We start from the raw sequence: 13,939 nt of genomic DNA on the forward strand, positions 1-13,939 counted from the left end.
GTGCTATTGTTTTACATTTGCATTACTTTTTCATTTATAATAAATGAGTAAAAGAAACATTAGTTCTAAGTTACCATATGGTTGATCAGTGATTATCACAATATAAACATAAAAACAATTTCTCGAAAACTTCATTCAGCCTCAAGAAAACTGGAAGACCTTTCACGTCTTCTTGTTACGGATAGCCACTTTCTTGGAGGCCTCCTCCAACAATTCGTGCTATATTCTGTGGAACCAGTAGCCACATCACAGAAGCAGATTAAATGATATTTTCCTTACTCACCACCTAAATTTTGCATAATGTGAACTTTGAACAAAATATGGTAGGTAGCCAGGAAGCTTGCACTAGGAGCATTGCTAGTGACAGGTCTGTCATCACTAATGAAGCTTCCGAAACAAAACATTATCATAGAAAAGGTCTAAGAACCACCTATCAGATGTCTCGCGGGCTAGGAGTCCAAAGGTTACTGACATTGCCTTCACTGACGCATCCTATGCCACTAAATAGTAGAGTGGTATTTCGATTACTACTACTACTGCTACTTTCGATCACTACAAACGCTGCAGCTCCCGACAGCAGTAAAGGGTGAATTCTCTTCATTTGATCTTTTGTCAAACGACGGAACCATGGATCTTATTCATGAACAACGCTCAGTAAATCATGGTTATGAGTTACTGATCATCTGCTTACGGTGAATAATCCATCCGCCATACGAGCATAGGAAAACAGTCGACATCCACAACCAATAGCTTGTCCAATATATTATGTGTGGGATATTTGGAGAAACATACCCTAGTCTTGATGAAGATGTCGTCATTGTCTTTCCAATTTGATGAAAATAGGCGACTACTTAGTCAATCAAACAAGATTCCATTTTTTATTTACATTTCTAATTACTTATTATTACGTAAGTAGTAAAACGGACATTAGGAATAGTGTCACTTTAAATGATTAAATTTAATTACTGTCTTTTAAAAGAAATCTGAAAGCATATTCATGTGAATATGACTACATATAGTCGTGGATCAAAAGTGCAGCATATCAGATTACGTAAGTTCTATTCGTCAATAAAAAATACAAACAAATGTAATCAAGTTCACTTGGTGTTGTATACTTGTATCTTCCCATTGTTATTTAGGACTGAAATTGGTCACTCTCTTGTTGGAATATGTGCATTCTGTGCGGACTGCCTCGATATTGCCTAAGGTCACAAGCTTTGTAAACAAAGATGGATAGTGGTTAGCAGTGGAATCCAGTTTGAAGCGCGTTTCGTCCTATTTGGGACTCATCAGCTGGATACACCTACATCTCGGAGTTGATGTGCAGGTGGCTATCAGGACTCAGTAGCTAAGTGGATAACGCGAAGGCGTTTGAAGCGAACGGTACTGCGTTCCAGTCCCAGAGTGAACATCAACTCAGAGATGCAGGCACATCCAGCCGATGAGTCCCAAATAGGACGAAACGTGCGTCCTGGACTTCATTGCTAGCCACTATCCATCTTCGCTTATAAATGTAATCAAGATATAGTAAAACAGAAAAACAGCCAACTGAGAGCACATTTAATACAGTCTATGTTCACCATTTTATTACTAAAAACCACCTCCCTTATGACCCTCTCTGGGTTTAAAATGCATGTTGTTACTAACTATCATAAGAAATACTATAGTTTCCAATGAAATTATCAATACCCGGTGTTTTTCGCGATCGAAGCACAAAGTTTAACTAGTCATCTAGTGAATCTTCGATTGGACTGATGACTTTGAACGGAACCAATATAAACAAAAATAGAATAGCACAAGTCTACTGTTTTTTCGAAAGTATAGGTCAACTATATTCTGTAAATTATCATCGCAGAATGTCGTTTGTTCAGTGGCGAATACAGCTTTGGTTACACACACAAGATTAATTATTTCAGACTAACAAGTTAAAGGTTTGCTTCTAGCCCAGTGAAATGATAAAGAGGCAGTTTAAATTTCGAGCAACCATTATAGTATGTTTGTTATTTCTCCCCCAGGTAGGTGCTTATGAGGGTGTTGCATTCTATTTGAAGTAGGAGTTGTCCGGAACAACAATGGAAACTTCACATTTAAGCCAACAACAACTTTTTTAATGTTGGTAATTTCATTCATTTTCATTAGATCAGAAGATGGAGCATATAGATTAATAGCATTGTATTCACATGAGAAAAGAGAGATGTCAGTGTATACTTTAAAAGAATTTCACAGCCTTTCTTAAAGTGTATTCAGCTGATCTCAGCTCGTATTGATTCATGTATGTATTTCCGTGTAGGCAGTTTAAATTCTTACGAGAGATTTGTCAAAGCAGTAATAGGTTCTGGTAGAACGCTTGATTTAAAATATTTTTCTCATTCTAAGGTACAGCAAGATAATACGTTGATACGATAATGAGACTATTCACATTATTTCAGATCCAGGCTTCACAACCCAGAATAGAGAACCGGATTAACAGTAGATAATACTTTATTCAACACAGTTACCAGCAGTCACACTCAGTGAATCCGGGGTAGAAATCGATAACAATAAATGAAATCACATATTTACTAATCAGTAGGTTGATTGGCTGTTTGTCTAAACTCAATAATCACTCTCACTACTACACATCAAGTGCCCATCCAAAATTCAACATTCTATGATAATAACATTGGTCAATGAATATGTTTCTTAAAAATCATCAATATAACTTCTTTTTTTTCCGTGGACGAAGAATAATATAACGTGAAGATTGACGACTTTTAATTAACTGTCTATTGTATAGAAATTCCTCATTCGAGTGAGTTTCAACTTTCTTTGACAAATACGGTTTTTTGTTATTAGCAGCTATTTTATTTTGTTCTTTATAAGAATATTTATGTAATAACATATCACTATTGTTTGCTTGTTTCTGATTGTTTGTTTCATTCAAATTTCCATTTGATAAAGTTTCTATTGGTTTATTTCCATTAGATAAATCGAAATTATAATCAGTACCACTCTCCTGATTTGGATCAATAAATTTGTTTAGTTCAAGTTGACTTTTATCATTATCAATATGATCACCATCAAAATTAGATAAAGGTAAAACGTTATCATATTTCTTATGTTCAGTAGTAATTTCAGTAAATTCTTTTATATGTTTCAATGTTTCACTTTCAATAGTTTTAAACTTATCAATTCCAGGAATAATTAGATAATTCTTTTTAGAATATGGTCGTTGAGAATATGTATGATATTGGTAAGATTGAAGATAACTATTCAATGAATAATCAGAACTACTTAATCTATGATTCAAATAATAATAATAGGGTTTATAATAATTCATATAATAATAATATGGTAAAAGCCTTTTGGATGTTGTAGTGTAAACTTTTCCCTGTACTGTATAATAAATCCAAATTAGATAGAATAGGATCAATAAGCTTGTATAATACATAGTATCAATTTAAACAAAATAAATGTAGTACATTATTATAAACAAACATAGTTTATTGAATAAATACTTGATTACTTCCTTCTTATATAGTTATAATGATAATTACATGATTTTGATGGATAATAATTAAAATCATTAAATTGTTGTGTTGCACTTAATAATATAATGTCTGAAATCTTCATCAGCAAACATTTTCTTTTTGTTTTTTTAATTTTACTTAAATCGATAAATACCATGAAATTTATTGAGTTTTTACTGTGTTGCTAACTGAACAATTAATAGGATTTTATATAGTTGAGAACATGAGTCAATTGAAGCTAGACTACCATGGAAAACCTGGAAGCACTGGACGGCCGTTTTGTCCTATTGTGGGACTCCTCAGCAGTGCGAATCCACGATCTCGCCTCACGAGATTCGAACCCAGTCTCGCACCAAAGCACTTAACTGATAGACCACTGAGCTGGTAAGCATCCAAAGGTGTTAATGTCTAACTTCAACCAATCCACGAAATAGAGCAACCATTCACCAATGTCTTCAGTGAGTTGATATCTCCCAACAGACCTGGTTGATTGTTTTCATAGAATTAATAACTAATGGACGGTTATTTTCTTGAAGGTAAATGGTTTATTTGTGATTGTTTAGTTAGTTATCGCTGTGGATAGTACTGTTAACGTTTAATACAAACGGAAGTAAGCTTTTTAGAATTATTTCATAAGCATAAACTCGATCCTCCTTGATAATCTTGTCTAAGATTGATTGTCTCTTCAAGATATATATGAACTTTTATTTTTCATCAACTGTCCTGTTAGATTGATCTCTATTAATAGATTTACCATTGAATCAATTATTTCAGGGAATGCAGTATTGCCAAAAGACAGAATACTCGTGTGTATAGGTTACTCTCTTGAAGCTGTTAAGATATTGATATGTCTAAGAAATAAATGCTAGATCATGGAAAGACATAATCTGTCTCATGTAAGTAATGTTGATTAGTTATATTTTGCAACAAAAATGCAGTTGTAGACTGATATACTATACAGTCATATTGTGTATAAAATAAATTAAAATGACTCTGGTCATTCCCTCCTTTATTTGTTGGGATAGAATGCGCCAAAACTAATTATGTTTCAATCCGAAAATGTATTTAGAAAATTGTGTTTGCTAAAACTTTATTTATTAAAATCACATAACTCATAAATCTAATATAACGGTAATGTAAATCAAACGAATCAGCTTCCAGATGAAGAGGAAGTTAAGAAAAGACGTTGGACGTGGATAGGACATACATTGAGGAAATCACCAAGTGCTAACTTGGAACCCTGAAGGGAAACGAAAAAGAGGAGGGCCAATAAAACACACTGCGTCGAGAATTGGAAGCAGACATCAAAAGGATAAATAGCAACCAGAAACAAATGGAAAGGATTGTCCAGGACAGGGTTGGATGGACAATGCTGGTGAGGGGACTATTCCCCTCTACGAGGGGTAACTGACATAAGTAAGTAGTAAGTACCTGTTAACATAAAGGATAAACGAACCCTACATTAAGATTTGGAAAACTGACCTCGAAGTACCACAGCGAGAAATTGTTCTGTGGAGTGATTCTTTCTAAAACCCTTACATTCTGAAAGATATAACTAAATACAAAAGTACACTTTGAGTTCCAGTTCTTTAAGATGTCTGGTCGTTTTTGAATGTTAGTGACAGATTTGACTTGAAACCAATGACTCAACAGCTTAACATTTGTAATCATTCAATGGTCGATTATCATGAATGATATCTTCTTTTTTATTTTCATTTACATAACCTATATTTGTATTAAACTTTTACACATTACATGATTTGACTACCATATGAAATCCACAAAAAAGATAAACGACTGAAGTTACCTTCACGTTTCCAATTTTCAACTTCTTTGCGATATCTAGCACTTCTCAGAGATTTTTCCGTGCACTACGTGAACGAATTTTGCATATAAGAGTATAATTTAGTTTAAAGATTTCAGAACTTCTAACTATCATCATATTTATATTTTCCCTCCGGTATCCCGGGAAGTCCTAGCTGACGAGTCAGCAGCTGAGGATAACTCGATATTCTTAAAATGGAATCTCTAATAAAACTTACACTCATATATACTGTACTCGCCTACTAAATAAGCGGAAAAATAACCAAAGGTATTGGATAACTCAAATATATCGATCATGGAAGACGTCACAAATAACTACAGCCTAATGAGTTAGCATAGCAGTCTCTGTGACGACAATCCATACTAAAGTTTAGTTAAAATATTATTCCTAAAAGCTATATGACTGTGATTTTACTCTAACAAAAACTTTGAGTCTTCCTTAAACTTCTGAACTTACTAGTGTAATACATTTCCAAACGATGCGAAATGTTGATCATTAAATGACCCCAATATTGAGACATTTGTTCTGTTGAGTGAATAGTAACATTCATTTTATTTATTTATTGGTTGATTGGTTACTGGGGGCCTACTTATACACTAAAGATTTCAGGTACGAAGCAGGGTCACGTATCCCACATTCTAGGTCTGAGGCTATAATATAGACTATTTTAAATCACTGAGATTAATGGCGGTATTACAAAATTATCCTTCATAATTTAGTTACTACTCAGGAAAATATACTTATACAAACATGTATATGGAGAATTTATGCGATAAAACGTTATAATTACATTTCTTAAGTACTATTCATTGAATGTAAAACTAAAAATCACCATTCCTGAAGGTCATGTTGTGCATATGAAGTTAAACAAATAAGATATTCTTGTTATATCCGAACGAAGAAAAAGTGGGATCGACAACTTCATCCCACCAAAAAAACCTCGCTGAAAAAACGCCAACCAGATTAAAAAAATTATATATATATATATACTCCAGGCTGCTCGTACTGGTTAGCGCTCCATTGGTTTGGCACAGTGGCAAGATCATATAGTAGTGTTCTGATTGGCGGCTTAGTCACGTGATAAATTAACAGGGCAAATATCATACAATTCACATCAGAACATTTAAACTATAAATTGACTGCATAAATATTTTTATTTCATTTAGGGTCCCCTCATAGATACAATGTTAACACCAACAGTATGATTATGAGTTAATTGATAGTGTGTATACATTTTAAGGGTACTTATAAAGATAATAATGACTAAATAAAAATGTTATTCAAGAATTTAAATGAATATGTCAGTCATAAAGTTGAAAGTTCTATCAAATAAACCGAAACAAATTATCAGTTGACTACAGAATAATTGACCAAAGATAGACAGATTAATTGCCTAGAACGGAATTAGGATTATTGAAACAAATTGTGTAACATAAAATAGTGAATATTATAAGGAATGAAAGTATCAGTCAACCGGTCAATTAGTAACACTGATCATAAAAGTATAAGAGATGAAGAATGAGAAAAAATGTGAAAAACAAAAGTACATTTTGGGGATGGGTCATTCGATTGATTAAATAAATAGGGCAAAGAAAGTGATCGTACCAACATCATACGGATATATGCGCAAAGTTTATCTATATGAATGGATATGGTTTATATAATACTTAGAATCTAAAATCCTGGTGGACTGGGACAGGTTAGGTGGATTTCAATGGGCACAACTTACGGGTAACATTACATCATTATTGTTTCCAATGTGTTATGACTGACAGTGTCCGAAATCTGATACTGATACACGGTGTTCTATGTGCTAACCCCCCACCAACTGATCGTTGTCTGAAACTATAGAAAATGTGGTTCTAAATATGCAGCAGTATGAACATTAACCATCATCGTACCTGTACTTCAGTGCATAGAAAGCTCTATAGATCAACTTTGATAAGTCTTCATCAAGATATTCAGTTGAATATCTCTGTGCATTGTATACAATATCATCTGGCCAAAAGATTATCTTCAAAAAGCCATGACTGATCAAGATTAACTCATACAGTTTTCCATTTAATAATCCACTGGTCTGCCTTATCTAATTCTGCCGCAGATCATCTGCCAAGGAATGTTTAAAGTTACCGGGTGCTAAGTGATTTAGACTTCAATCTTCAGGTGTATTTCGCTTTGCTGAAATATGTAGATATTTTTCGCAAATCAGTGGTAGTGGTTGTGAAGCTTGACTCTAAGTATTCTTACCGATTACATTCAGTAAATTCATTCTGAATAGGTCCCCATGTAATATCGGCCAAAATATTTTGTTAGTTACATTTCTATTGGAATTCACACCGCTTACGAACTATCAGGCGTTTGATTGTTTAAATAAGGATTTACTAAGTCAAGCCATCAGTATACTTTCTTATATTAGATAACAGACAGATTGTATTACATAAAATGTGCTATGAGATTCGACAGGCAGAGATCTAAGTCAAATGTCCAAGGAAAAACAAGCAAATGATGAAGTTGTTAGGCCATGACTGAAAATATCCTAATTATAACAGGATGAAAAGCTTATGGCACTGAAAATATACTCGAGAAAAGTTGTAAAATCTATTTAATGTAATTCATTTCATATCACTGTTTTAGACAAAGAAGATGGACATTCGAAAACTGTGATTACATTTTGAAAGTTAGCATAATCTCTTAATAATGATGTCATTATTGCACATGACTGTTTTTGAATAATTTGATTGGTTGGTATTAATTATTTTGATTTTAGTAAAAACGCTTGAAGCAATTCTCAAACATCTCGTTATTGTTGTCATTTCACCCATTATTTACATGATAGTTCAATTTCTCTCTTTTACGAACTTCGTAAATATTTTTATATTGCTGTAAAGTTGGCGGACGTTTTCTATTGGGCAGTGAATCCATTCTCCGATTATTATTGTTCATCCGGTGATTTTCCTTCTGATGGTTACTTTGTACTTCATCACCATAGTATATATTCTCTCCTTTACTGGTTTTTATGTTTTCTCTAAACAATTTGTCCATATCGACATCATAATTCTTCAAATCAAACTTTGCATTGGAATTTCGATCAGTATCTTCAGCATATTTATCGAATAGCTGACTTAAATCGGTGTTACTGTAATCTTTGGAGGCAAAAGCATCATTATTTAAAACTTCTTTGTTATTGAAACTGCGTGGTCTATCAATTTCAGCATATTTCGTTATACTATTTTTAGGTATATGTTTAAATACCTGACTAGTTCCGCTTTGTTTTTGAGTCTGTTTTTCATATTTTGTTGTCTCTTCGTCTATATAACCGGATTCCGAATAATCTTGATTTTTTTCCCTAACATCGGATTGGTCACCATTATTTTCATAATCGTCATTGCTGCTAAAATCATTTAAATCGGGTCTCCTGAAAAGGTCTTCATAACCTCGGTTATTTATCGAATGTTTTCCAGAATTATCATCATCTCCGTCAGTGTTGAATGTTGTTCTCTGTTTTAACTGAGTTACGTATTCGGACTTTTTTTCAATCTGTCCCTTGAATTTTGGTAGAACAACTGTAACATAGTCAGGATTCTGACCATTGTCTGATATATAAGACTGTAAGGAACAGTAAGGAAACAGAGAGAAACCTAGTATTATTATCTGTAAGACAGTTAAGACCCAATTCATTCTTGCTAATTTTATATCTTTCACTGATATTTATTTTCATATATATATATATATATATATATATATATATATATCTTTTTCATTATGATTATAACTATCAAATCAAATTATTCTTTTATCAAATATTTAACTAGATAATCGCCTCATAAACATTTCTGTACTATGCGATGAACTATTGATCGTTATTCAATTGTTCAATATTCTGGAGAATATTTCATGCTGTTTAAAGCCTATACCGAATATACTGATTGGAGTTTTATGAAATTTTAATACATTTTGTTTGAATAAATTATTGTATGCATTTAAAATTGAAATATGTTGACAAAACAATGATGAGTACATTTACCAGACTATCAGACAAGTTATATGATAGTTACTTACATACGTAATAACTTACCTACACCTGTTACCACCGATTCATTACAGTAAGAAATTACAGAAAGTCTCCATAAAATATGAGAATCATACATTGAATACTTCATTTTCAAATTTCTATCATTTGTCTTTCATAGTCTGTATGACTCTTCTTATTTGCAATTCCTCTCTATTTGCATTTCCATTCTCTTCAAATTGATCCTCTTAGCCTTCTGTGTCAGGGTTTGCAATTCCGACTGGTGTTACATACTACTTATGCCGACAGACATAAGTAGCATACACCACAATCCTAATGATAAAATAAATAAACAAGATTGTTACGTAATTTTTAATCATTAATTGCAATTAGTTAGACACTTTTCATAATCAGTGTGTTATTTTTCAGTACAGAATAATGTGTTTAAAAATCGAATCTGATGAAACTATTTATCGGTGTTCACATTAACTTCGTTTTTTACTTTCTTGGATCGAATTACGTTGACGTTGAAGTGATGATAAGTTTTCCGTTTTTATGCTTGATGATGTCTGCCCAGAACCATAGAATTTGCTAATTCATGCGCCCTGAACGGTAATGAAAAAGGAACGGATTAATAACATAAATTTTACTTTCAGTTCAAAAAATGTACAGAAGCAAAGAGCATTTTCAGACTTAGTGGTAAACTTAACATTCTGGGAAGATTTTTTAAGTATCCCAAAACACTTTTTTGTGTCAAGTTCAAAAATAAAAGTGTTAAATAACGTTAAAATAAATTGTTTATCCATGTGAATAGTAATGAAATGAAAGTAAAATAACCTTGTGTTTCAGTAGTATTTTTACTTATCTCTCTCATTAATGATTATCAACAATCTTACAGAAAATGAAGAACTCTTCGAGATTTGAGTTATTATCAGATTGTTATTGTTCAAGTCATCATGAATTGTAAAATTGAAGGGGTACAAAAAGAATTAAAAATTGTTACAATGAAACAAATAACAGAAGGCGCTTTAATTGTTTTTGTTACAAATATACTTGTTATCAACATTATCTTGAATGAATGGTACAGCGTTTAAAATTCTGTTGGTAAGTTATGAACATAACGAACATCTGGTGCAGACGTAAAGGCGAGGATTGGCAGAGTAAGGGCAGCATTCCTACAGTTGGAGTACATATGGAACTCAAAAAAACTGTCTGTCAATATCAAAGTCACGTACCTATATTATCTGTTTATCTGATCATCATAAGATTCGCCCGCATCGATGTTCCCGAATTATCTAAGATTCCTCCACCATGCGTCCTTAATTTTTCAAATTGAAAATCCTAAAACTCCCACGGTAAAATTTCGATGATGTATGTTGTTTTTTAAGGTTAGTGTTTTATGACAGCGTTATTTTTACGGTATTATATTGCAAAGACTGTACTCTTTACTACTCTTTTATCTGAGTTAGGGATGAGCTGTAACATTAGAAGTGTTACTGGAGAAATAGTGCTTCAGTAGATTTCTAATTATTCTTGGTTATTCAATCTTGATAGATTTTCTCGGTGACATACCATACTACTTACTAATTGAAAGTAGATTGAGTTTTTCACTTTACTTAGGCCAGTTACCACTCGTGTAGGAGCATAGACCAAACACCAGCACTCTCCATCCAACACTGTCCTGCACAATCCTTTCTAGTTCTTTCCAGTTAACATTCATCCTTTTCATATCTGCTTCTATTTCCCGACGTAATGTCTTCTTCAGCCTTCCTATTTTCCTCTTTCCTTCAACATTCAAAGTTAGTGCTTGCCTCGTGATGCAGTTTGGCGATTTCCTCAATGTATGTCCGATCCACTTCCAACGTCTTTTCCTAATTTCCTCTTCAGCTGGAAGCTGGTTTGTCCTCTCCCACAGAAGGCTGTTGCTGATGGTATCCGGTCAATGAATGTTGAGTATTTTGCGTAGACAACTATTTATAAATACTTGTACCTTCTTGACGATGGATGTAGTAGTTCTCCACATTTCAGCTCTGTACAGTAGGACTGACTGTGTTGACATTCGTATTGAAGATTGTGACTTTGAAGTTAGTTGAGAGTTGTTTTGAGTTCCATATGTTCTTCGATCGTGGGAATGTGGTTCTTGTTTTACCAATCCCCAGTTATCTTTATGATTATAGAAAAAATTGTTGGTGACGAACTCTCCGACTACTTGCTTACTGAAAAAGTTATCAATGACTCTCAAAATGGATATCTTAGAGATTTACCTTGTATGATCTGCCATTTTGATTTCTTTAATTTAGCCTTTACTCAACGTAATCGCGGGTACCTTGTCTTAGTGTTATACTTTGACACTTAAAAAGCTTTCGATATGGTTAACCACCAACTTCTTACAGACAAACTCGCTTCTTACGGGGTCCGAAACCTTCTGTTTGTTTGGCTTGGTCAACTCCCCAGACACTGATATCAAATAGTTAAAATTAATTCTTCCTTGTCGAACGCTGTCCCTGTCAGAATTGGTGTAAATCAAGGTAGTGTCCTAGACCGTTTGCTCATTTTAGTTTTTGTCAGTGATATTTGTGAATGTTTTTGTGAGAGTAATCCCCTTCTGTATGAAGATGATCTTAAAGTAGTGTATTGCTTTTCTCCTAATAAACTGAACAATATGCAAAATTGCATCAGCATGGAGCTTAACGAGGTAGCGCGCTGCTGCTCAAGATGGCAGTTAGAGCTTAACACGGCTAAATGTGCATAGATATGCTTCGGTAATATATCACTCAACTTAGATCCTACCATAAGTGGCAATGTGTTATCTAAGCTACATACAGTAGTGGACTTAGGTACTCCTGCAATTTGTCCTTTATAGGACAGGTCTCGAAACAGACCTCCAGGTTTCAACGTCTTATGGGTTATATATTTCGAAACCTCCATAACGACTCACGTATTTTGATAAAGTATGAGTTCGACCACTCCAAGAACACCGCACGTCTATTCTTAATAGTGTTCACATAAAGAATAAATTAAGGATGAAATCCGTTTAGAGACGATTTACACTTCGCATTCTTGGGACTGACTGTACCTTAAATTATAAGTCCAGATGTATTAAACTTGGGCTCGTCTCTTTATGAAGGAGGAGACTCAAACTAAGTCTAATCTTTCTCCTTCAAAACACCTAATAAACTATCCTCTACATTCAGTAAAGTAATTCAATATGCAGAAACTACTAGTTACAGCATCAGTAACTCCATATCATTAGTGAAACAAACCCATTCTAAATCATCTCTCTATACGAATTACATTTAACAGTCAATTTTCCAGTCTCTGGAATAATTTACCACACTCGTATATCTTATTCCACAAGTGAGATTATAAGAAATTTGAAAGTTCAGACGCTTTTATTACTGAATTTTCTAGATAAACCTCCTTATCCGCTGTTACTTCACACTAACACCGTCCCTTGTAACTTTAACCAATTTGAATAATATCTAACACGAACAGTACATCATAAAATAATCTGGCAGACACATTATGGCAGACCTGACTGATCTATCGTAGTAATTATTGCTTTTGTCCTTCTGTGATTTCTCCTTCTTTTTTGGTTTCTCTTGTTGTTGGTGTTTATAATCAATTCGTTATGGTTCAGAAAATGACCTTAAATGCATTGTTCATACATCAACAGGATGCCCACATAAAAGAAATGAAAAGTTCCTGGCCGATTCATTTCATTGCAGTAATACATGTCATAAATGTACTACCTAAACATTTCTTGAAATAGTAAACTTAAAATAATCCTATATCACATGTTTGTTCTCTACATTTAATGTCACTATTCATACCAAGCTGATCATGCCTGTAAACTGGTATAAATTCTGTGATGATTATTTTCAGAATATACATATATTATATGTGGAAACGAAGATAATTTAATTGGATTATAGACGAGTATAGTTGATAAAAACAAATTTTCACAACAATCCCAATGATATATAAGAACATTCGTCTAAATTAGATCGAATAGTTTCAACTCAAATCCCAATGATGTTGATTGGAAAGATAATATATGAAAACTCTGATAAATTTGTAGGACAACATTTAGAATGAAGGGGATTATAGTATTGAATTTATCTCACTTCTACTCACTGGTCCTATAACTATATAATTTTGGGTAGGTAAAAATTTGGAGAAGGCGAGTAGAGATGAATTTGATTGGCTTAATACGACATGACCTTCAAATCTCCTCTCATTCATTGGGATTGATTTATAAACATAAGATAGAAATAATGGTTCTCTTAAATGTAGCTGAGTAGATTTTTATTCGGAAATTTACTTCTGCTTAGAAACGTTGTGAGCGAAAGCATAAAACTCTTTACTTACCTCGAGATTTAGTAAAGAATAAGGATTAAGTCGTAACGAAATTCAAGACAAAAATCATAATAATCATTTTATTCTCTCATTTCGTTTATGAAACACTAGAGTTTATTTTATAGTGAGTGTGATATGCATAAATTATAGAAGCGCCCATATTGTCAATAATGTTCTCTTTTGTTAAATACATAACTTTTACGCTTTTTATCATTATCAACTACAATTTAACATATG

General features: G+C 33.2%; 1 protein-coding gene across 1 annotated transcript; it reads right to left on the minus strand.

The window, feature by feature from the left end:
* Nucleotides 1-2,692: 2,692 nt before the first annotated feature.
* Nucleotides 2,693-10,149, minus strand: Smp_151150 (arabinogalactan-protein, putative; the record flags this gene model as incomplete). Its single annotated transcript, XM_018790435.1, has 4 exons — nt 2,693-3,278; nt 7,236-7,348; nt 8,164-8,940; nt 9,994-10,149. 4 exons carry the CDS (start codon nt 10,147-10,149, stop codon nt 2,693-2,695), a joined length of 1,632 nt encoding a protein of 543 aa, XP_018646343.1.
* Between the last annotated feature and the right edge of the window lie 3,790 nt (nt 10,150-13,939).

This window comes from Schistosoma mansoni, assembly GCF_000237925.1.
Source record: "Schistosoma mansoni, WGS project CABG00000000 data, supercontig 0113, strain Puerto Rico, whole genome shotgun sequence".
NCBI lineage: Eukaryota > Metazoa > Platyhelminthes > Trematoda > Strigeidida > Schistosomatidae > Schistosoma > Schistosoma mansoni.